The 24,748-nt window shown below is 39.8% G+C and overlaps 1 protein-coding gene across 1 annotated transcript in view; it reads left to right on the top strand.

Moving 5' to 3' along the window:
• The window catches only part of KPNA3 (karyopherin subunit alpha 3), a 45,475-nt gene that overhangs the window by 3,308 nt on the left and 17,419 nt on the right, over positions 1 to 24,748 (top strand). Inside the window, exons 2-3 of the mRNA XM_035900332.1 lie at positions 12,385 to 12,429; positions 24,500 to 24,589. Of these exons, the coding sequence (XP_035756225.1) occupies positions 12,388 to 12,429; positions 24,500 to 24,589 (132 nt within the window). The 5' untranslated portion in view covers positions 12,385 to 12,387. The remainder of the gene's footprint in view (positions 1 to 12,384; positions 12,430 to 24,499; positions 24,590 to 24,748) is intronic.

Raw genomic sequence — 24,748 nt, 5'->3', positions numbered from 1 at the left:
CTGGGTCAGCTGACGCATGTCTCCTTTCTCAGGTTAAACAAATGCTAGCTGGTTTTAAACTTGGTTGTGTGTGTGTGTGTTTACAGCAAGTACAAAATAGGAGTATATACTGCATGAATGGCTGCAGAACAGGAGACAAAATTAGTATCTTCCCCATTCGAACACCCATTACTGAATGACTTGTTTCCCTCATATTCTGTCAAGTCTGACCAGCTGAGGATTTCTTCTTGTGCATTTTGAACCTTGGTTATTGTCAGATTCAGTAACAGGTAGACTTTGGAGGTAGTGATAGAATAGGTGATTTGCAAAATCAACTCGGAGAAATGGCTTCCTCGTAGTTTGACTTGTTAGCCTTGATGGAGATGTATTTTAATGAGTGCTCAAGCCCCATTGCAAACTTGCTGGTGTGGAATATAGTCAAAGCTCATCTGCATGAGGAGGAGGTGGTTAGAAGGTGGTCAGACAGGGTGCTAGGGTGACTCGTGGCCAGGTTTTCAGAGATGCAGTGAGGGATTCCTGGCCAGGTGCAGCATGAGATTTCAGGTTTGCAGTTCTCAGAATGTCCTAGTCCTTGCTTTTTCTTAGTCAACTAAAGTGTAAGTCAGAAAGTCAATGAAATTATGCAGACATTGTGTGTTTCTCAGGTAAGCTAAGATCACCCTAGCCAGCAAATACTGTCGTAGGCATCAGGGTTTCTCGCTTCTTTTCGTGCGCACAAATGTTAGATGCAAAGTCAGTGGTAGTGATTTCTCTGCACCAAAAATCTGACTTGCAGCCAGATATAGAAGGCTTTCCACATCAAGAGAGAATCCTGAAATGAGAGAGCCCTGCTAGAAGTCAGCAGGATCCTGTTAACCACTGTTCGTCAGGCGTGCAACAAGAACGTAGGCTGGTAATGGGTAGTGTTCATAGCACTGAATACACAGCAATAAAGAGCAACCTTCTGGACAGGAAGAGATGTTTAAGGAGCTCTGACACAGGCAATCAATGGGCTGGCACCTTTGAGCATCATGAGCTGGTAGTGGCTGTTCAGACTCTGGCAGTACCCTCTTCCCATGCCCATTGTTGATAGGGGTATATGGCCCACTATACTTACCTGCTCAGTGTAACTTGTGTTTTGGTGGGCCCTGTAGCTGTGAGGTTCGGAGGAGTTTTGTACTGGTTCTTGTGCATCAAACCCAGACCACTTCTGGTGGTCTAAGTGACTTCTTAGACTTATTAGGGCTAGCTGATACTCTTTTTATGGAAGGACATATAAATTGAAATTTTAAGAAACTGAAGGTATTGTCAAGGAGACAAGTATGATACCCAAAATGTTCAAATGGCAGAAACATGGAATCAGGGCTTATGTCACATTAAAAAGGGAGGTAGAAGCATCTGGAATTCATGATACTGAAATGATTAAACCAGAGGGTTTGCTGACAGGGTTCATAAAAGATCGTGGGATGTTGCTGAAGTGTATTTTCTAATTCCTAATGCTCCATCTTCTTCCTGGGTTGTCAGCTGGGGTTATTGTTTTCTCTTGCATCTTGAGCAGAATGATCTCTTCATGGATTTAATTAGGCAGCTAGCACATGTTTAATCTTTTTTTTGCCTTTTGATTATATCTTTCAAGAAATAGGAAAAAAAAAAATCTGATTTCATTTGAGCCATGTAATATTATACCAAAAAAGCTTGCTGTGGTTGAATATAGACTAGCTCTCTAGGGACTTGATTTGTCATTTTTTCATGGCACCCTGTGAATGTATGCAAATTGCAATTATTGTTCCCATTTTATAGGTGGAATAACAGGACTTTTTTCCTCACTTCACAGGGAGGTGCATCATAGAATCATAGAATGATTGTCTGAGGTACTTTTGATATTACGGTTGAAGACTGTTTAAGTGCCTGGAAAGGGAGTGTCTTTGTTCATACATAGATTGCACAAGAAGGTATCTGGCTAGTATTTAGCCTAGTAGGGTTTTTTTTTTCTTTTTTTTTTCTTTTTTCTTCCTAGGGGAAACTAGTATAAATATTGGAAAGTTTAAGAATGTCTGGTCTTCTGTGGCATTTGCCCCAGAAGTCTGAGGCCTTTCTGACTGAACACTTCATTTTGTAATTAGACTCTTGAAAGTGGTTACCTACAATTTTATAAATGCTTTTACATTTAAAAGAATGTATTTAAGTATTTATGCTGATGTAAAGATCAAAGTTTTAGTCTGATGTTTGCACCTATTTACTGTGAACAGTCATTTTAATTTTGCTCTGCTGTTTTCTGTTTTCATGTCCTGTACACAAGTGAAGACAACATTTTGGCTGTGAAGTATGGCATTGGAAGTGGTGGATTTTGTTTCTGGTAACATCTGTTAGAAAAAACTGAACCTGTTACCTCTGAATTGGGCTCTTTGAGACTATAGAGGAGGAAACGGGCCCTGCTCTTTGGCAGTGGCAATCAGCAGTTCTGCTTGAAGACAGGTCTGTGTACTTTCCCTCCTCTGTAAGGGAATGGGAGGGACGCTTGCTTAGAAATCCTAGAAGAGGACAGAGGTGGTGTCATGTCTTGAGAGAGACCAAGGAGTTGTGTAGGTGCTTCACTTGTTCTCCCTCAAGGACAGGATAAACTTCTAGGAGATTCTAAAGCATCTGCTACGCTGTTCGGGCAACACAGGAAAATAACAAATATCTTTCTAGTGTTCACACATCTGAATGGAAATTTGTGTACAGGCAAATGCACATTCCTGTAACATAAAACTGTACCAGATTTCAAATCCTTGTACGTATTTAGTGTGTCAACTGTGCTTAATCTTCTACCTTTTTAAAAAAGTGTGAATAGGAATCACTTGTAATTAGGCTGTCTTGGTTATCTACTGTTCTTGGTGCTTATTTGGCATATCCCAGTATTCAGATATGGCAGAACTGGCGTCACTATAAAATTCAGTATGCCCTTCTGTTTGCAAAAAGTACAAGAAAAGAAGAAAGACTTGATACAGGTATCCTTCAGATCAGTAGTTTCTTCTGGGCTGTAGCATAAATGACCAAACTCCACAGTTAAGTTCTTCAAGGTTGGCCCTTGTCAAAGTGGAGATAGCAGTGACTGCCTTGCCACGGCTGTCTGGAACACTGCACGGACTGGTTCCTCACCCTGTTAGGACCACAGGACAAAATACTTTGAATTCGATGGTGATCCTTGCTGCCTGCCTGCTGGTCTGTGCAGTCCAACTGTTGTACAGTTGTTGAGTTAGCTTGGGGTGCTGTGGGATTACCTGGGAACTTCAGTTTGAGTTCAGGTGGAGGCCATATGCCTGTGTTGCAGTCAGACCTATCAGTAAAGGGGTGATTATTAACAGTGCTAAGATCTACATCTGAGTGGAAATGCTATAAAATTTTGGCTAGGTATAATGCCCTTGACTGTCACAACAGCAGTAACTGGAAACCTGCTAGATTCTGTGTTCCTTCCCCCACTTGAGGTTTGATGCTGAATAGAGAATTCCAGCTTTTCTTTTATTCTGTATTAAAACAGCAGATAACGTTGATTGTATTCTGGACTGCTTTGTGTCCTTCAATATTGGTGCAATTTGCGTTCAATGCAGCCAACTAAATTGCTTCAGGTCCAGTCTCCTGAAGATTGTTTGATATGTCTGTACTTGTAAACTGGGTAATTGGTATATGGAAATTAAAGCATGAGTGCTCACATCTCACTTCTTTGCTGGTAGTAGCTCAGTATGCAGGTTAAACAAACTCAGAGAGGATATCGGGACCTTGAAGAATATGCTTAGAAAAGAGCTGGTAAGAAATAAACTTAGCGATTGCTTTTCTGCCAGGATCTTTTGGAGCAGTAGGAGTAGATAACATGGATGGGCAGCTTTGTCTGCTTCCATAGGGCTTTCAGGTGAGTCAGCACAGTGAACAACAGTAATTGGAGACTTGTGGCTTTCCATATTGGCATGCATGTCTGACTTCAGTGAGTCATTACCCATCACTAAGTAAGAGTCACGGTGGATATCTCATGCATCCAGTTTGCTGAGACTAGCCAGGTTCAGATACTTGAATTACTTTGCCACAGACTGGCTAACAAAAAGCAGCTGGTATTAATTTTAGGGGCCCCAAACTGAGGATTAAAAAAAAAAAAAGTGTGGCAGCTCCAACTGCAAAAGAACTAGTTTTCCTTCAGTAGCCTTTATTAACCATGAGGAACACAAGTCACACACAGGTTATGGCATAAAATACAGTAGCGTAAATACTGCACTCTGCTCCTAATGTACCTAGCACTGTCTTAAAGGTTACAAGCCAAAAGGAAACTTTATAGTATTATGGTTCTGCAGCACACAGAGAATCTGAACCAAGTTCTAATACTTTCTGCAAAATAATGGAATATTTTCCTAAAAGAGGAGCAAATACCTTTTGGGTCAAACACTAATCAAATGAAATAAAGTGCTCTTGGAGTCTCAGGTCAGGGTACAGGCACATTGTAAGTGTATTTGGCTGCTTTGGTAGATCTGTTGCTTGTACGGTGGAATCTGTGCCCCCTGCCTGCGCTTCTAACTCGGTCAGCATAATTTGATATGGAGCTGTGATAACAAAGCCAGAGGTAAAGTTGTTCTAACTTTGTAGTCTGCATGACTGAAAAAAAAAATCAGTGTTTTTCTTAGAAGGACGATTTGGAGCTTTATGGAAGTACTTGGTAATTAGTTAAATCTCAAAATTGGGTGTGGGGAAGAAGAGTCTGCCTAGAACATATACTGGGGGGAAAAAAAGTCTGGGTAATAATCCATGATGCCTGTAACTAAAGGAACTTAGCAAGAAGGGTTAATTTTGGCTAAACATTTGGCTTAGTTTGGCATGGATGTAAAAATATTTTTGCATGGCCAAAAAAGAAATAGAGGGGATCAGTGTGCACAGCATCATTGGTTTTAGTTATTTCAGTTATGGTTAAGTAGTTGCATTCAGACCATCGTGATGCTGTCCCAGAATTCCAATTTAGTAGTCCCAGAAATTTTCCTTCATGTATTGTGATTTGCTTGCAGTTCTTGGAGTAAGCTATATGTGCTTTGAAAGTGTAAACAGGTAGAACAGCAGTATCACCTATCCGTGTTCCTTCATCTCTTCGTTTTTGGCTGAAGCCAGCTGTACCAGAACAAGTAGAACAATATCATCAGTCTAAGCCTCAACTTACACATACTATCAAATTATTCCATATTTGCATAGGAATATAATTAACTCCTAATGTTAACCAAAAATAGGCAGCTGACAATCCTAATGATCTCAACTACTGTATACAAGCGAGCACTTGAATTTTTTTCTGTCCCAAAGCAGCCCAGCTCCTGAGGCTTCTGCATTTTCACATGCATTGCAGTATTTCATGCTCGTTAAAAGGTGTCAGAGAAGGAATAAGGAGAAAAGGCTAGTAAAGCGATTTTTAGGAAAGAATAGCATTTACTTCATCAATCCAAACACCTTCCCCTTTCACTGTATTGCACCCACACCTCTGTTGTAAAGTATTTAAATTATACTCTAGGGTATGCTCATATGTGAGAGGGGAGGTATTAGTTAAATCCAATCCAGCTGTTGGAACTGGGCCAGTTTTTTTTCTTTCAGTTAGGCAGGTGGAAGCAGTCTGGAATTGACTTGCAAATGCTAAGCTCTTTGGGTACGCTGTACGTTTAATCAAGCTGCTTTACTATCCCAGCTATGTATTCAGGGTAGCTCTTTCCTGCAAGCATGTATCTTCTGGTTTTCTGAGACCAGTTCCTGCAATGTTGGCAAGAGCAGAAATAATTTAAATAACCAGTTATCTTTTAATGAAGTTTGTAGATGCAGAGAAATTAGAATCGGTCAGTGAATTTTTTTCTTCCTTTTTCCACTTTAGCTGAACTTTCAAGAGCACCTAAATGCACATCTTACCAAAGTTCCTGAAAGCGTATCTTTTTGTATCCACAGAATAGCCAAAACTGTCATTGGTGCGTAGTGTTCCTCTTGTCAAGGTGAGCCTGGCTTTCCCATTTCCATGGGCTAGCTGGAGGCTGATGTATGCTGGTTGGCCTGCAGGAGAGCAGGGGCAGCCAGCCAGCTGCTTGTGGGGCAGCTGGCAGGCTGGCCACGCTGGCAATATTGATATGCTGGCTGGCATAAAAACATCTCTTTCCTGCCTCTCAATCTCTGATGTTTTCTGGACTTGCTCCTGTTCTAATGGAAGTGGTGTAAATGTGTTGATTAAAAGATGACACTCCTCAGGTATCCCACTTAATGAGGTGGCTGGTCTGGGTGAGCACCACACTGAGCTCCAGATCTCATTGTTACAATGGTAGGTAGATTTTTAGTCATTAAATTATGGTTATGCTTTAATCTTCCTTCTGACACAATTGGTATAGCTAAAAATGGTTAAAATATTTAAAATTCATACCACTTACTGTTGCAGCATTTGGGGTTTTTTTCTGTACAACAAATGTATATTATTAAACATCTTGTACATGAAACTTCATTTTTAATTGTATTTAAGAAATCTTTATCCCAGCATAACAAGGGGAGTGTAATGACTTGAGCTTCTCACTAGTAGTATCATTCACACATTTAAATAGTTTTGGTTTTCTGATTTGTACTGTAACTGGGAATGAAGTAATCTTATCAAGTATCCGGAATTTCTTGTCTCTGAAAGTGATATACTTAAGGGACTTTGAAGTGCTTATAATCAATTAAGATTGATTTTTAGATATGAAGTAGAAATTTCAAATTAAAAGAAACCCTAAGACCAGTTCCGTTATTTCATTGTGAATGACATCTAACTTGCATGAAGTAGTACCAATGTAGCACTATCATTCTTTCATAAACAGAAGGACTGTTCTGACTGCTTTGTCTTAAATGTGATTTTGTACTTTTGAATTAGCCTAAGTTTTCCTCTTGTAGTCTTGTATAACTTTGGTAGGGTCTTGTTTTGTTTGTGTTTGGGTTTTTTTTTCCCCAGGAAAAACACACTATGTATTTCCTACAGAGGGTTTTGGAAAATGTTATCATGTTGTGATATATGTTAGACAGGTACAGCTGATTGGTTTTGGGTTTCCTTGAGTTTGTTTTTTAATTTACAGAAGCTCTGAGTTGCCTTTTCAGGTAATGTATTATGCAGTTAATTTTTTTTTTATATTAAACAAAGGCTCAAAAAGCCAGAGAAGCTTGCTAGACTTAATTTTCTCTTTAGAACCTCAATGCTATTCAAAACTTTGAAGTAATCTTTTTGTTTCTGTGCCAGGAGGGTGTGCATGGGCCACCTTAAGACATCAAATGGTAGTATTACAGCAGTGATACTTGCTCTTCAACATGCAGTGAGCATCTTGTACACCTTTGTGCGGGGTTTCACAAATGGTACTTGTGAAGTACACGTGGTTGAGCCAGAGGGTCCCAAATGTTTAGTCACTTAAAAATAATTCTTTGAATGTGCTGGTGGTAAGGGTTACTGTTATGCTGATAATTCAGAATTTCACAGGCTTATCTTTAGCCATTGCTTTTTGGAATTAAGAGTTTCATATATAGTTTTGTGTTCTGTCATAAACTAAATATCAACTGAAAAATCAGGAAGACATTTCCCTTCTCCGCAGGTGACTCTCAAACTGGGCTTTGAGTTTCTTGTCAGCTTCTTGTGTGAAGAGGGATACCAGAGCTGAAACACTGATCTGATGAGGATGGCTGTATTCTGTTGCTTCCGCCCATCGGGTGTGTCAAAGGCAGTTTTACAGGGACTGTGGCATTCTTCGAGGCCTGATTTTGGGCATTGACTTGAGGCTTGCTTTGTTTTCAAGGGCTAGTGTCTCTTAAATCTCTTTGTCTTTTGTCAGCTTAGCATTTTTGTGTTTTATATCACCGTGAAGCAAGGTTCCCTTGCAGCCCTTAACACAACAGCCCTAATGTGTGTAGCAATTTTCTTTATTGGCATATGAAATTAATATCAGTTTTGATACTTTGAGGCAACGAGGGATTATTTTTTTTTCTAGTGGAAGGTGTTGGGGAGAGATTCTTGGTACGCAATGCTTTGTATCTGGCTTTCGAGGAGTATTCAGAAATTCAGGGTAGAAGTGAGAACACTGACTTACCTAACAGCGTCTAGTAGATCTTTTGGAGTTTTTTCTGGTTTATTTTATAAAATAACAAAATGCCGAGAAACTTGAAATTAGAAATAGTGCTGAACATCTACTTTTGACTTGTAACAAGCGTTACAGTCAATTACCCTTCACAGATGGTGAACTGGGCAGAAGAAATTTCTTGTTAGAAAAGCTTTATGAACTTAAGTCTGACTTGAGTCACGTGTAACAATTGAGATGTAATGTTGTAGCACAACTTGGTAAGTGTTTTATGTTCTTGTTTCTTAATCCCCCATGCTGACTGATAGTTACTTGTTTTTACTTTCTGCACCTTGTGTATGGTACATTAATACCCTTGTGTTTAGGAGTGGCCTCGCAGTTCAGATTCTGCAGGAATAAACTGTCTTCATTTTTGTGATTTGTAGGATTTTGCCTATGCCGAGTTTTCCCTTTCTGAGATTTGAAGTCTGATTTTTATTCAGTGAAACAGTTCAAATTTGTCTTGGGGGTAGTTTTGAGATGTGCCGCTTCAGCATGACATGAAGTTACTTCTTTGAGTACATTAAGCTGAGAAGTGACTGTAGGCAGATGCTGTGGATGTCAAACACTGTATGAGACCCCTTGGTAACATCTCGCTCAGCTTCAACTAGTGTTGGGCATATAGACTTTAGCAGATGGTTCTCCTCTCAGCCTGAAAGCTGGTAATGAATCCATAGGGTTAAGTTGCAGAATAATTTGGTCTCTACTCTGTTTTAGCTGACCTGTGTTAGCTGGGGAAAATGTTTAACCTTTCTACTACTGTGTAAATCCCTTGTAAATGGCTGTCAGTTCTCTATGTGCTGGGGCTTGCAGGCAGTGTAAAAGTATGGTATTCTGCTTACAGTGGTAATGCTTCCTTAGAGGGAGGCTTGGTTTAGTGCTTAAGACTGCTGCTTTTGTATGCTGTTGGATTATAGCATGTTTATTTCTTCTGAGGCTGTAGGAAGGTGCTGATAACCTGCTGTATTTCCAAAATGCTTCATCCAAAACACAAGCTTTAAATACCTACTTTTTACAAAATGCCAAGTCAGGACAAAAATGAACTGGATCACTTAAGTCTGTTTTGGGGGGAATAAAATTTGTACATTTGTGCATGCATGTGTTTTTCGTGTGCAGTCTATAATGGCAACAATTGACATGTATTAAGTGGAATTCATGGTCTTGAATATATTGGTATATAATGGTCATCTCATATGTCGGGGGGCATGAAGTGGACCACTAGTATCATCAGGTTAAAAATAATGTCAGTATATACCTAGCTGAGAGTACTGGTTATGATCTGACTGTGGCAACCAAGTTTAACTGCCAGAGTGCACCATAGGCTCTTTGGGAACTTCAGTCCCATATACTTGTAGGAAGATTCTAGCCCTAACACCGTACTACTGATTCTTAGATGGTCCTGGTGACCCTGGCACGCTAAATTTTTAAAGGTGTTGTGTCAGCAGGAGACTTGGCAAGGCTGGGAGCCCTTGGTTCAGTGGAGGCCAGATAACACTCGTCAGTTCTGTGAAGTTAAGGCTAAGTGGTATCCCCAGTTACCAACCTGCTTGCTCTGTGAATGGAGAAGCAGCTCTCGACTTTGTGATGAGTACTGCCTGTTCTGCCTTTTAGAGGAGGAAGGGAAAAAAGCAAATGTAGCAGAGCTGCTTTGAAATAGAAACTACATACAATAAGTTTAAAAGGAAATACAAAAGAACAGCTAAAAGGGTAAAACCCAGGTAGTATGGAGATTGCCTTAAGAGTATTAAAGCTCAGAAAATATATGCTACTAGTCAGCAAAAATGTCGGCACAGTTGATAACCTTTCTAAAGAGTGGTAGCTCTCTAAATGAGGAAAAGATGGAAGATTCTTGCATGTTAAATGTTAAACCATAGTGGAATAGTCAAATACTTTGAAGATCAGATTGGTAAAAGCAAAAAACTAGTAAAAAAAATATTGAGGCAGAACTATAATAGGGTAGGATCAGTGGGGCTGAAATAATGGAAGTATGAAACAAAGATAAAACCCTAATTGAAAAGTCGAGTGAATTATTTGCCTTTAGAAAGAAGCTTAGAGTCTTCCCAGTAGAGCCTTTATGGATGGATGACTCTTGAGTAACTGTCTTTAGTCAAAGAATTGTTAGAGGAGGTTTTAGAGTAAATTGATGAAATGAATAGTAATGCCTTGCCTGGGACTGCACTCTACTTGGTTTTTTCTAAACCAAAAATATAAGCTGATGAACTGTTGAACACAGCATATAGTCTGTCTTAAACCTGCCTTGCTTCCAGAAGAAGGGTGGGTGACAAATGTTATTGCTGTCCCCTAAAGAGCTTCAGATTTGGTCTGATTTTTCTGCTCAATAGAAAATATTCTAGAGTATTATCTCATAGATAAACAAAAAAACCACCACATAGTAAATTGTAATTAGAGAGCAAATTTAAAAGTAAATTGTGCCTTGAATCAAATCATTGACATTTCAAATCTGGCTCATACAATACTGGATTTTGGGGAGGAAATGCTAATGGATACTCAAGTTGACTGTTTTATCATATGATGGGGTACCCCTTAAAATTTTAAGATAAGTAGGAATAAAAGATTAGATTTTGGGGGGACGTGGGGTGGTGCTACTAGTGGGAAGTCCTGTAAAGGACTTTGGTGTCTAGCACATTCAGAAGAAAAGGAAGCTTTACAGCAGAAACCTAAGATGACCTTGTCTGTCTAAATGTTTTCCATTGAAATGCAGAATTATCATGGGGAAGAAGTACTGAAGATGTTTTTAGGCTATTTGATGCCCTTGCATTTGATGCAGTTTTTAAGATAATTTAAATATAAAATTCTAATATAGCGAGAAACTCGAATGACTGGTCTAGCTAGTTACATGCAATGACTTCACGTTCCATTCCCTACATACCCAATGTTCTCCCAGTCCTCAGCAATCCAGTCCTATCATAATGGGCTTTTGCAGCAGGCTCAGATGGTCACTAGAATCAAATGGTTTAGCAAAATAATGAGGTGGGGGAAGAAAGTATAGCTCTGGTAGATGCTCTTGTGCTAGTGTCCTTGTACTGCAGTGAGGACTCGCTTTGTTTGAAGTAGTATAGTTCGTGCTTCTAGATGTCAAAGGAGAATTGTACCTGTGTTTACCTGAGTGAGTTGGTTAATCAAGCGGTGGGCAGGAAGACAAGCCTTCCTTACTCTAAAGTCAACCTAAAATAATTAAATTAACACTACTGTGGAAACTAGTTGAGAACGGTGAAGCTAAGGTAGTGTTCTAAGCACTGAGACCATGTCCTCCATAGATTAATGGTGTGAAGTCTACTCATTTCATGTACCTGCATTTGAGCTTTAGCGTGTTTGGTATTTCCTCTGACGGATGATGGGTAGTGCTGGTGTTTTCTCTGTACTGCTGGTTTTCACTGATGTTTTTGAGCTTAGGCAAGTTATTTGCCCTAACTCAGAAGGAACGTGATAGTAGCAGTGAAGGTCAGTAGCAAGGATAGGACACAGAAAGTATTTTAAAAGGCTAATTTTAGTTAGCGTGGGTGATCTTTCTAGGCTGCCAGCAGTCATCCAGTCCTGGTTTTCTCTGAATTGCATTCTGATGGTACAGGTCTTTTCCACTGATTGTGAAATGAACCTAGGGAGATTGCCTTCACTAGGCTAAAATTGTTCTTTCTCAATCTTTTGATCTCTTTTAGCTAAGAGGTGTAGCAGCATTGTAGGGAATGTGTTCTGAGTGCCCAGTATCTTAAAGGAGCTGACATATTTATGGGCTGGTTTTCCTTTACAGTGTTTAAGCTATAAATCCTAAGTAGACTCTGTGCCACTGTACTACTTTGTTTCCTTTTGTCACAAGCCTAACTTGTCTTGTTTGCAATGAGCTCTGTCATCTTCGGTCACTCATAGTTGATTTTGACCAGATAACTGGCATAGGTTACATGTTTAGGTTGTGACTGTGGTCATATTGTGAATGTGAGACTGTCTAACTTGTATTTACCGCTTCTTTTGGTATGCACATGACCTGGGGAGGCATTTCAGTGAAACTCTGTGGGGAAGTCAGTGTTTTCTGCCTTTGGAATACTTATTGTGGTTTACAACAAACCTTTCTGTAAGGTGTATAAACTTTAAAAAAACCAAACAAACCCAACAAAACCCAAAAAATAACTCGTGCATCTTGCTAGGAAAGATTGAGTTATAAATTACAGACACTGATTTCCTTATCTTTTTGGTGAATAGCTGCACTTTTGGTATAGAAACAACTGACTCTAAAACAAAACACTTCTTTCTTTACATACAAATCTTTTTTATTTTTTATTTACAGACTATGAGAAGACACAGAAATGAAGTTACAATTGAATTGCGGAAGGTGAGTCTGCTTTTGTTTATCAACTGTTACTTTGCTAATAATGCTCTGGTGTCTTAGCTAAAATATTTTACTGTAAGCTTTGCTTTATGGCCCCAAACTTATAAAAAAGAGTTGTAAAATTGTGTATTACTAGTTGCAGATTCTAGTGTTACTTTTATTCTCCAATTCCTTAAGCTTAATTCAGCAGAACAGTACTGCTTTACTCCAGGGGATTGCTTGGAAATAATCCATATTCAGTTTCTGTACCAGTTCTCTTATTATTACAGTGAAGCTATCAGCTGTTTGAATGTTTAAAGTCTCCAAATGGGAAAAGGGATAGTTTCAGCATTTAGAAGGTATGGATGTTCTTGTATTTTGTTTTGTGGAAATTACTGCTTCTGTGCTGTAGAGGGAGTTAATTTTAGGGTCAGATTTTGGTCATATTGGGTAAATGCCATTATAGCTGGGAAGATTATGACCATCAAAAGTGATCTAGTTCAGTGCTCTGCCTAAATACAAGATTCGTTACACCCTTGGTATTCATAACACTTCCAACGGACTTTCTAGGCACCTTAAAGGCTTGTTGCTGGAGGATATTTTCACAAGCTAAACTGGTCTTGGGCAATATCTATAAAGAGAATGGGTAAACTTTTATCTGCCTTTGGGTACCTTCAATATATTTGGGGGCTGATACTGGCCTCTTTAGTTCAATCCTGTTGAGACGAATTCAGTTTTTCACCCTTTCCTTGAACATTGTGTTTCTTAGATTTGATTTGTTACTGCTTCTCAGATTGCCTGTATCTTTCTGGAAGTGTGGAAGTCTGGAAGGATGCAGGCCACGGTTGAGGTTTAAATGGGACAGTGAAAAACAATTCTTAACACAGTATTCCTATTGATGTTGACTATATTGTTGACTTGCACTCAGTCTGTGATCTGTTATATTCTTTGGATGCTTCCTACAGTAGCTCAAAGCAAGGATAGCTGTTTACGTTCTCTGTTTGCATAGTTAAATAAATGCAGAAGTTTTAAACACGACTGCTGCTTGTCTTTTGAATGGCATCTGCTTTTTTCAGATCTTCTTAACTTGAATTCCCATTCTGCTCTCCAGTATGGTTCCGAGGCCTCCCCAGCTTGATGTCACCCACGTTTTCTAACATTCTCATTAAAGTGTGTGCTTTGAGTATTCTAGATATAGGCCAAGCTCCTTTGAGTCTCTCATTTGACACCTATCTCCAGTTCGCCAGCTGAATCATTGACAGTCTGAGTGGTGCTTGCTTAGGAGTGCACACCTACCCAATTTAATCTAATTTTTTTATTATTATTTGTAAACCAAGAGAGAAGACAAAAGCCTTGCTAAAATCAAAGTGAAGGGTTTGTAAATAAAAATGATGATGATGGAAATTAACTTGTTTTTGAGAAATTTTGTCTGCACTTATCACCTGATTGTGTAGGAACTACCAAAAATCTTGTGCTAGTATTTTCCTAGGATCTGTCTGCTTTTCTTAAAAAGAGACTTTTTATTTTTCTTTAAGGTCTTACAGAAAAACTTGTGTGTCTCATTACAATGTCAAAGATAAATATTTTTAAGATTCATCCTGAGACTATAAGAATTAGTTGAGGAAACCTAATTGGACCCAGATGACTGGGGAAAAAAAATAATCTTAGTACTTACATGAGCATAATGTGTCATCTAAAAATTGTTTAATGCTTTCATATTTTCCTGACAAAAGAAACTAGCTGAACACATCTTAATGTGTTGTGTAGTGTAAGCTGGCTATGGCCTCATCAGTACTGACAGATGACCGAGGTGTGGAGAAGTAGCAGTGGCAGGTACCAAGTGAAAAATGAAATTAGCCAGTTTTTGCTTATGAGATTCAAGTAATTAATTTTGATATCTGAATTATCAGCAGTTGAAGTTTATGCTGACATGTTAGAGGCCCTCTCTGTTCAGAACTAGTGTGTTGACTTAGTGTAAAACTCGCTGTATAACTGTGAAATGTGTGCTGGGAAGAGTAATTTGTAGCACTTGGGCAGCCTATGCCTGCTAGCAAAGCAATGCTGTAAAAGATGGCTTACCTAATGCAGCATATCCTCATGCATCTGGTTAAATCATGAGACTATATGTGAGCATTCCAGTGCAGTCTTTGGAGAGACCTTTGCAGTGCAAAGTGAGAATTTTAATTTAATTCTCATAATTGGTTTTTGTAACAGGTCACAGCTTCAATGCCATTTTGTTTCAGAAGGATGGTGGGGAGCAAGTTGTATGCTTAAGACAAGGCAATGGATTTTCTGTGTGGAAGGAATCTTGTATGTGCCACTAATAAGTGAGTGAAAATGAGGAGGAGGAAGCCTATGAGCTGCTAGTGACTTTTCACTGAAAATCACATGTGCACAGATCAGTTACACACTTAGAGAAGCCTAAGCACTGGATGTAGGTCAGGCTGTAAATCAAGAGTGAATAGCAGCTGCAGAACTCTTAAATTCAGGAAGCTGTGTTCTTCTGGAGTGTTTGCTGAACGTATTCTACTGCAGAGACCAGAAGAAGTCTGCTTTAATAAGAGATTCACCATGTGTCTGAGTTGTTGGTTTGCAGCAACCAAACTGGTGCTGGTGGGCAACTGGTTTGCTGTGGGAACTCTGGCAGATGTGGTACATCTGGTACAGAATTGAGACTGAAATGTAAAGGGATATATTTGTTCAGCCTGGAGAAGAGAAGGCTCTGGGGAGACCTTATTGTGGCCTTTAAACACTTAAAGGGGGCTTATAAGAAAGATGGGGACAGACTTTTTAGCAGGGCCTGTTGTGATAGGACAAGGGGTAATGGTTTTATTAAGGAAGCAATTTTTCATGATGAGGGTGGTGAAACACTGGGACAGGTTGCCCAGAGAGGTGGTAGATGCCCCATCCCTGGAAAGATTCAAGGTCAGGTTGTACGGGGTTCTGAGCAACCTGATCCAGTTGAAGATGTCAGTGATCACTGCGGGGGGGTTGGAATACATGACCTTAGGGGTCCCTTCCAACCCAGATGATTCTATGATACTTTATTAGGCTCCAGCAGTGGAAAGGATAAGCTGTAATATCATTCCTTCAGTCTTCATCTTTATTGCTAACACTGCTACCCTAGCATGAGTGTGCCAAATTCAGGAAAGGTTTGTGTTGGCATGGCCTTAGTAATCCACCAGTGCCTCTTCAAAGCAAAGGGGCATCTTCCTTTTATCCCAGCTATCCAGATGCTGTGTACACCTGGCTTTTGAAGAAAACAGGCAAATTGAGCATATTCTTGACCTGTATAGTTGAAGCACTACATAGTCATGGGTTTGTCTTTTGAATCAACTTTTGTACAAATAGTGAATGAATGGATCTGATGAAGTTGCTTACATCTCTGTTTTGTAAGATGGAATAAATAAAAAAAATCACAGCTTTGAGCAGTAGTAAACAATTTCTGCATGCATTAGTGTGAGGTGTTTATTCTTTTGAGATTACAGACATCAAGGTGCATTTGCAACACATTCTATTTTCAAGAATATATTATTTCTATTCACTATCTTCACACCACAGCTCTTATTCAGAAAGAAACTTTAACGGTTTTTGTTTTTGTTTTTTTTCTTTTCCTAGTCACTTCTTATTTGATTAGGAATCAAGCTAACAAAGCGTGCTCTGACATAAAAGGGTAGCAGTCGTCTGGCAGAATCCTGGCCAAGGCATGGGTTGGCACTGTGAGCCAGTCAGATGATGCTCCTGATGGTCAGGTGCCCCTTTCTGATTCCATATTGGCCTTGCTGAACATGTGTTTTATGTGTTTTGGGAATGGACCTGCACGACGGTCTTGTTCTCTGTCTATATTGTTAGTGGAGCAATGGGCATAAAAGCTTACAAAGTAGCCATCTCTCTTCCCAGACAGACAAGTTAACAATGCCAGTTTTGGTGATGGAGACTGTCTCAGGATTTAGAATTTAAACTTTTCAGTGTATTGTCTTGGTGAAGTCTGATTTAGAATGTTCATCACTTAATTTCAGCATCACAGAAACCCAAAGGCAGCTCTGTTAGCAACAAGGACCCTAGAATTAATTGGCTAATCTATTGATTAATCTCACTAAAGGGGGAGAGAGTAGGGTTGGTGAGTAATAGTTGGGATTCAGTTTAAGGTTCCATACCGAAATGAAGCCTGTAAATCCATTGCTGTGAGAGAACCTTTGGTTATAGGTGCTTGGCTTTCTGTGAGGAGGAAGCTTGACTTAGGCTGCTTGTGTGCTTTAAGAAAGGTAGTCCTAAGCCAGGTCGATGCTATGGTCATTGAGTTAGATGCCACCCTTCAAAGGAAGCCTGAACACTCCTAACCCCAGCAGAAACAGAGGATCCTGTCCTCCTCTAAGGCCTGCTAACTGTAATCCTAAGAACTTCCAGGATCTCTCACAAGGTTTATTTTTGACTTAGCAAACTCATCTGCCTCTGAGAGCTCATTGACATGAGCTCATGAAAGCTCTAATTGCCAATTAAGTTTGATGCAAGGCCAAGCAATTATTTTGCTAAACAAGTGGTGGATTAAGTAGCCATGGGCATATGTCTTTTTCTACCTGTTGCTCTGGCATACTGTAATTCTTGTCTCTCCTCTGATCTTTCTTAAATAAGATTGCTTATGTCCACAGTAGCTCCTAAATAAAGCAGTGAGCCTTGAAGAAAGGAGTCTGTCCTCATCTTGCTGGGAGAGCTAGGGTGGGAAAAATATCTTTCAGATTCTCAGGAAGTCTGAGAATGCAAAAGAAAAAATATTCCACATTTTCAGCTTCAGGATAGTAAAACTTGCTTCAGTTATGCATCTCTTCAAGTTCAATGTGAATGTATAGCTTTTCGTTCACTGTAAAGTCAAGGTTTTTGGGCTTAAGTCCACCAACTTTAAAAAAAAGACAGCTACAGTCACAGGGAAACTGAAGCACTGCTAGTATATTCTTCTAGAGGCTTCTCCATCCAGTGTTGGTAGCACATTCTTGGGAAAGATCTTGCATCTACCCTGCCTTGATTGATTCCTCAAAGAAAAGACCCTAGAAGGAAAGTTAGATTCTCAATGTAGTCTTCTGGAGACTTAGTTGAAAAGGGCTATGCAGAAATTCTTTGGAGGCTTGCTTGAATCCATTTTATAGTAATAGCATGCTTTTGCTCAACGTAGGCCTTAATCTTTACGAACTGTGCTTGGGGCTATAGGGCCACCCGCTGGTGTACACGTATGTGGCTACTTATTTTTAGTCAAGCTGCTCATCTTCTGAAAAAGAGGTGCACTAGCCAAACAGGAACGTTGTGACTGCGGTCTGTTGTCACAAAGGTGAACTAACAGAACTCAAAAGTAGAAAAGTTGCCTTTGTCTTCTAACTGCGTATCTGTAGCTATGCTCTTTATCTGAAGAACAGTCTTGGAATCTGTTTGACTGCCTTTGAATGCAAGGGACCTAGTTCACTAAGCATGTAGGATATAATTTTGATATCCATGGATTGTAGGATCATCAGATTGACCTGTTCAGCCTTTTCACAGGTTTACAGGTTTTTAAAAAATCTCTCTAGGTGTTAATGAGTTCTAAGACAGTGCGTAGAGCCAGCTAATGGTCCTTTCCCAACCCTTAAAGAAATTCTTTCCTCAGGTTCATACCCAAGAGCTGTTACTAGAAGTTTACTCAGGCTAGATAGCCCACCTAAGAAAACTTTCATTAAGAGGTTTTTCGGCAGAGGTTTTCAGAGCATCCCTTTACCACAGTGAGGTTGGAGTGGTAGGCATTTTCTTTTTCTTCATGATGGACTGTGGCAGGTGCTGTCATTCCCCAAAACCAAAATTGGAGACTGTGTGTAAAGTGGAACCTAAAGTTCATCTCAGTCTGTCACAACAGTGGTAGCTTAAAAGGAACATCCAGACAACCTGAATCTACCTCCATCACTGGTCTGATCCTTTAGTCTTTCCTAGGACGTGAGAGCAGAGGGAAGAGCTGCTTGCTGTCATCTGTGATTGTAGCTGATGCTGGCTAGCAGTCCAGTTCCTAATGTTGAGATGTTCTTGAAGTTCTGCTCTTTGTCCGCAGAGGACTCAAACATCTTAACTTTTGTGCCAAAAGAGCTTCTTCCTGCTAGCCAGTGAGTTCTTAAACCTTTCCCTGACCCGAAGAAGCATTTTATAACGGTGTTTGTTACCTGAGGGCAAAGATTTTAGAATTATGGAATTGTTTAGGTTGGTGAAGACCTTTGAGATCATAAAGTCTAACACTGCCATCCCACCACTAAACCGTGTCCCTAAGCACCTCGTCTACACCTCTTTTAAATACGTCCAGGGCCCACCTCCCTGGGCAGCCTATTCCAATGCTTGACAACGCTTTCAGCAACTGGAGACCATTTCCCCTTGTCCTATTGCCTATTACCTGGGAGAAGAGACCAACACCCACCTGGCTACAACCTCCTTTCAGGTAATTGTAGAGGGTGATAAGGTCTCCCCTCAGCCTCTTCTTCTCCAGGCTGAACAACCCTAGTTCCCTCAGCTGCTCCTCATCAGACTTGTGCTCCAGACCCCTTCTTTATTTCTTTTCCCTTTTGATCTTGAAGCTTTCCAACAGAATTGAGACTCTTCATAGAGTTTTCCCATGTGTCAAATGATGAAAAATGTGTATAAATATATATTTAACACCTTTCAGAGCTCCATTAGGACATGGCCAACAGGACACTCTGTAGTACTAAGCAGAATGCAGTGCACGGCTTGATGGACATCCTCCTTGCCCACAAGGATTATTCTTCTGTTAATCATATTGTCTTTGAAACTTGTTTGCATTGCTAGGCTTTTTTTTTTTTTTTTAAATCCTGTGGCCATCTCCCAAGCAGGTAAACAAGTACTGGGATCTGCAGGTTTTGCGTATTTACTGTTCATGCCATCTGACCTTCCCACTGTCAGTAAAGCAAACAAGATAGGTATCTGTCATCAAAAACTCTTAATAGAACACCACGCTGGACAAGAAAGTGCACTTGTGATATCATTACTGTTTTTTCACTTGGCATTTTTGCCTGGCATATATGTCCCCAAACATTTTGTTTGTATGGAAACCTTTGTATACTGTTGTGGTGTGATCTCTAACAGAATGTTGACAAGCTCAAAACCAGCAGTCAGCTGCTGTCTATAAACTTTTTCAGATTTTATTGTGCATAGTGTGTGTGATTCTGGCAGTGTTTGAGGATCTTCCCTTTTGAAGGAGAGCTGCTTAGTTGTTGGTGGCAAGGTCTTACCCTTCATCAGGGATTCCAGTCTGATGCCTCTCCCTTTGAAAAGTCTCTCACCGGTCTTTGAGCAGAGCAGCTGTATCCAGATCTGCTCATTTGTCTTCAGCTTCACCACAGGATCCTACAGAAGAAGCTGGTGCTATGATTTAGGCAAAAACTTTTGAGTTTGTCATGGTATGACAAAATGCAAGCATCTTAAGGTCATGTCAAGGTGCAAATCATGTTCTTTTACCTTATGCAGGGGAGTGATTGGTCTATCAAAGTACTGTATACAGTGTTTTAGCAGTGCAGGAATTGGACACCTTTGCAAATGCACAGAGATGTTTCAAATAGCCTTAGAGACACTTTTTAGGACGGGAAGGTTTCATGAGCACTTTGACTTTATAAGAAATGCTAATAAGAATAGCTTTTCCACAGTAAGAAATTTTTAGTGCTTCTAAATAAGTACTAGCCTCTCTGCTTCAGGCTGCCGTGGAAGCTCTTCTATACATGTTCTTGACTTATTTTTCAGCCTGGCCGTCTGCAAACAGTGAGTAGCTACAGGAACATTCTTGCTTGCTCTTACTTCTCCTGGCTAAGATAATTTTTTCTGGAGCCCATTGTACCGTATGACTGACAGCCTGAAGATGTTGCCTGCATTCACAGAAATTCCAGTGTCAACCTGGAAGTTCAGCTCTTTCTCTTAAGGAGGGTAGAATATCTTGGCATTAGAATATACATGCTTACTCATATTTATTTTGGTTAACATTAACATTAGGAAGCATTCTCTTAGATGTACTTATGTTGCCAAAGGAGTTGGATATTTGTGTGTGCGGGTATAAAAGGCTCTCTAAGGAGCTATTAACTTGCTTGCTGGAAGGGGTGAGAACTAGGCTCTCTGTTAGCTCAGTTATGATTTATCTTATGGCCATCTTTAACATGCAACTACAAATGGAAGGCTTTTCAGTGTTAGTCTTACCATGCTAAGATTTCTAATTAGTCTGATGCAGTTTTCCTCTTGTCAAGAGACCCTGTCCCATAGTGGGATTTAAACCTGGATTATGTATGTTTGATGGGCCAGAGTCTGAAACATCGTTCCTTTGCTACCATCGGTGGCCTCCCAGTGGGATGTCTGTGTTCCTGATAGCTGCAGAACAGTTAGTTGGAGCTCTGTTTTCTTTCATCTCTCAGCTGTACTGCTGCCATTAGGAGAACAGTCCTTCAGTGTGTGTTCATCTAGGGATTCGTTGGTCTCTTCTCCAGGTAAATGGAGTTTTTGTGAATAGCGCTATGCACTGTTTGGAGATACTCACTGCATCAATGTATGCATGGGCAATTGCTTGAAGGAGAGAGACAAGTTCCTTATCTGTTACTGTTCTTTTGTAATTATGTGTTCATTCACAACCTGCGCTTCTTTCCTCTTTGCCCAAGTCCCTGAGAGATTTCTAGGGAGCTGGAAGAACTTCAGAAGAAACCTGTTCACCACCCATTTTATGGCCACAAGCAGAGAGAATTTGTGCATGTCCCTCTAAATTCTATTCAAGCATATTATTTCCACTTACAGTACTTGTATAGAAGCACACGCACTGTGAATAAACATGAAGTGTGGATTGAATAATGATTACAGGCAGGTAGTCTTTCTGAAGTTCTTCAGGTGAAGTGGCATGGAATAATCCAGTATTTTGTGCACTGGCATTCTGTAGACTTACTGCCTGGTGTTTGTGGAAGGTGATTTTCCAGCTGTTTGGCTGCTGAAGGCCATGCAGCTCTTCCCTGACATTCTGTTCAGTCACCCACAGTGAGACTTTTGCTTTGTTCCAGCTAAAGGGAGCCTGTAGGAAAGATGGGGAAAAATCTTTTTAGCAGGGACAGCTGTGACAGGACAAGGGGTAATGGTTTTAAACTAAAACAGGATAGGTTTAGACTGGATATAATGAAGGAATTCTTTACAATGAGGGTGGTGAAACACTGGAAGGGCTTGCCCAGAGAGGTGGTGGAGGCCCCATCCCTGGAAACATTCCAGGCCGGGTTGGACAGGGCTCTGAGCAACCTGATCTAGTTATCAGTGTCCCTGCTCACTGCAGGGGGGTTGGGCTAGATGACCTCTAGGGGTCCCTTCCAACCCAAAACATTCTATGATTCTATATTCTCTGTATTCTAGCTGCTGACATCCTGGTATTTCAGGATGTTTGGGAGAGGATCTGAAGATACATCATTCTTCCTTTCTGGAGTAACTGGATACCATAGCCCTTATGTTACACTCTAGTAGAGGCACAACTCTGACGAACATGGATCACTCCGAATGATGTAGTTGTCTATGTTGAAGAGACACACACATCTGTAGAAGGATATGCATTCATATTCAGTACCACAGTTGTTGCGGTGTGACTTTGCCTTTTGCATCCAAAACTTCTAGATCTCATTCTGTGTATTTCATCATCTTTCTAATCAAAGACTCTGCAAGAGGCCTGCATCTAAAAGGCTTTTTTACAGAAATCTATAAGTAAAGATCACTTGTCTTTATTGCAGGATCTTGCAAAACACATAGTTGAGCGCTGCTGATACAGAATCATTTGTTTGAAAAACACGTAGATATCGCTAACTGACTCTGTGAATAACAGTTCTTACAACAAGCATATTTTCCAAAAGCCCTGCAAAGCTCTTTCCCTTTTTTTGCATGAGATGTAGAAAACCCAACCAAATACTTCAGGCAGAATACAATTGGAAAGCCCTGCTTTGCACCACAGTAGTTTACTGCTAATGACAAAGAAACTTGGTCCTTGCCAGTAAATTATTTAATATGAAATGTTTAACTTGCTCCAGCAGAAAGTGGCGACGGATCGGCACTAAGATCCCAGTTCCTTCAGGCTGCACCCTTTCAGTAGACAAGGAATGTTTGCTGGGCCAGTGTGTGCCACCCTCATAACTAAGTACACTCCATGTGCATTCACGCATGTGTTGACTTGATCCTTGCCATGAACTGTGATGATACCTCTGTGCGGGAAGAGAAGGACAGTAGGAGTGAAGACATCAGGATGTTCCTCCAGCTTCAGTCCCTTCTCCCAGGATCGGCTTGTTTTACCATAACAGCACAGCTGATGCTGAAGGATCAGCATTCATACGAGGCGGGAAGGAGGCCCTTCTTCCATGGGAGGATGTGTGTAATAGCTGTGCACTGAAGAAAGCTGACCTGCACGTGAAGAGGGCCCCTGGAAATTGGGTCCTCTCCCTGCAGTTGCCAAATGGTTTAGACAAACAGTAGGAAAAGGAATTGTACTTGAGCAAAGCCAGATTGACTGGGGTTGAATGATGCTTAAAATGGCAGTGCCAAGGTCTTGATGTGGAAGAATGAGAGAAATACATTGTCTTTATGGTGAATGTGTCCTTCAGTGTGTACCTACCTTATGCAGTTTGTCTGCCTAACACTTATTTTCTCGGTCTTTAACTGCCTGCTCATTTCCACCTTCCTTCTCTCCAAAAACACTTGACACCAAAATACCCTTCATATTTGTATGGATGTGTTCTGAGTATGCTACTGCTACTGCACAGCTCTGGAGAGGCTGCCTTGTCTAATCTAGGTGATCTTGTGCGCTCTTGGGGGATTTAGTTTCTGTACTTAGATTTGACAAAAATTAAACTATGCTAAGTTTGTGGAATGTTGTCTTCTGCATTTAAGGGCTATTTAATTCTGGTGCTTGTTTATTGTTTTAGCATTCTCCTATCTGAAAAAAATCTTAGTATGTTGCTTGCAAGCCTTTCAAACTGAGGCTGGAAAAGTTGTTTTAACTTTTTTAAATTACTAAAAAGTAAGGAAATCACAGAAATACTGGACCTGACATTGCTGTTTTTTCTAATATAAAATAAAATATTGGGGACTCATTGAATGTGATTCTGTTTAGAGGCTTTTTTGTATATTACAAGCAAAGAATGATATAGTACAATCTCTGTAGTCAGTACTGTTTGATTATCAGATAATTGTTTGGACACCAAAAAGCCTACCTTTCCTTGCTAGTGTAATAGACTTGTTTTAGGTGTTATAGCTGTTTGTTACACCTTTTCAATGTTTTGCTTCATTAGAGCTCAAAATCTTAATATGCTTATTAAAAAAACAAAACAAAAAACACAAAGGTGTTCAGATATACACATGCTGCATTGTCATCTTCCACTGCCCTTTCTATCTTTATACCTTTAGACATACCAAACAGAAGATAAAGTATAAAATTTAGAAAAGACCACTTTATACTTTTGGAATAATACTTTTAAGACATTTGAAATATAATATAATTGATTATTTGATTCCTTTTCAAATTGGGGCTTTATGTGTTCAGATATTCTCATTAAGCCAGGGAGAAGTGTTAAATGGGTACTTTAGTGCTGAAAAGCTATTTTTTTTTTCAGTAATCCCTTAAAGGAGCTAAGGTGCTTGGTTTTAAGTCAGAAATTAGGCTAACAGTGTGAGCGGGAAATATTACAAGTGTCAGTGTACATAGAGCTACTTTACACACAAGATGAAAGTACATGTAACCAGGAAACTTTGAAGTAGGTTTAGCTGAAAACTGATCTTACACTGGAAAATAATTTCTGTTATGTGTGGCTAAATGTTAATGTTGTGCAGATCTATGTGTATTGTAAATGTCTGATCCCCAAACTAAGTTTTAATGCATTCAAATGTTACGGATTGACATAGTTCCATTTGTGGTTAGCAAGCTGCTAGATTCTTACAGCTGAAATACTGCAAATTCTATTTACAGTTACAAATGCCTTAAAGAAACCCCAGTCTGATCTCAACTTTTATTTTGAAAGAGGCCATTATATCGTCACCCCATTCTAATAAGCATTAAATGTCTTTATTTTTCGTAATTCCTTTACAGAACAAAAGAGATGAACATCTTTTGAAAAAAAGAAATGTTCCCCAAGAAGAAAGTTTAGAAGATTCTGATGTTGATGCTGACTTCAAAGCAGTAAGTTCCTTGATTCTGGAATTACTTTTAAAACTTTAGTGGTGTCTCAAAACAATGTGTTCTGGTTTTATTTTAACACTGGAAATCTTGCAGTTATTTGAAAGCAAAATCATGAACTGATATGCTGTTAAAATTAGTTTGATTGTGTTAGATGTTTAA

This window comes from Egretta garzetta, unplaced genomic scaffold (genome assembly GCF_000687185.1).
Source record: "Egretta garzetta isolate BGI_Z169 unplaced genomic scaffold, ASM68718v1 scaffold268, whole genome shotgun sequence".
In the NCBI taxonomy this organism is placed as follows: Eukaryota; Metazoa; Chordata; class Aves; order Pelecaniformes; family Ardeidae; genus Egretta; species Egretta garzetta.
Note: the sequence above shows the minus strand (reverse complement) of the source record. Positions and strands in the feature narration are given on the sequence as shown.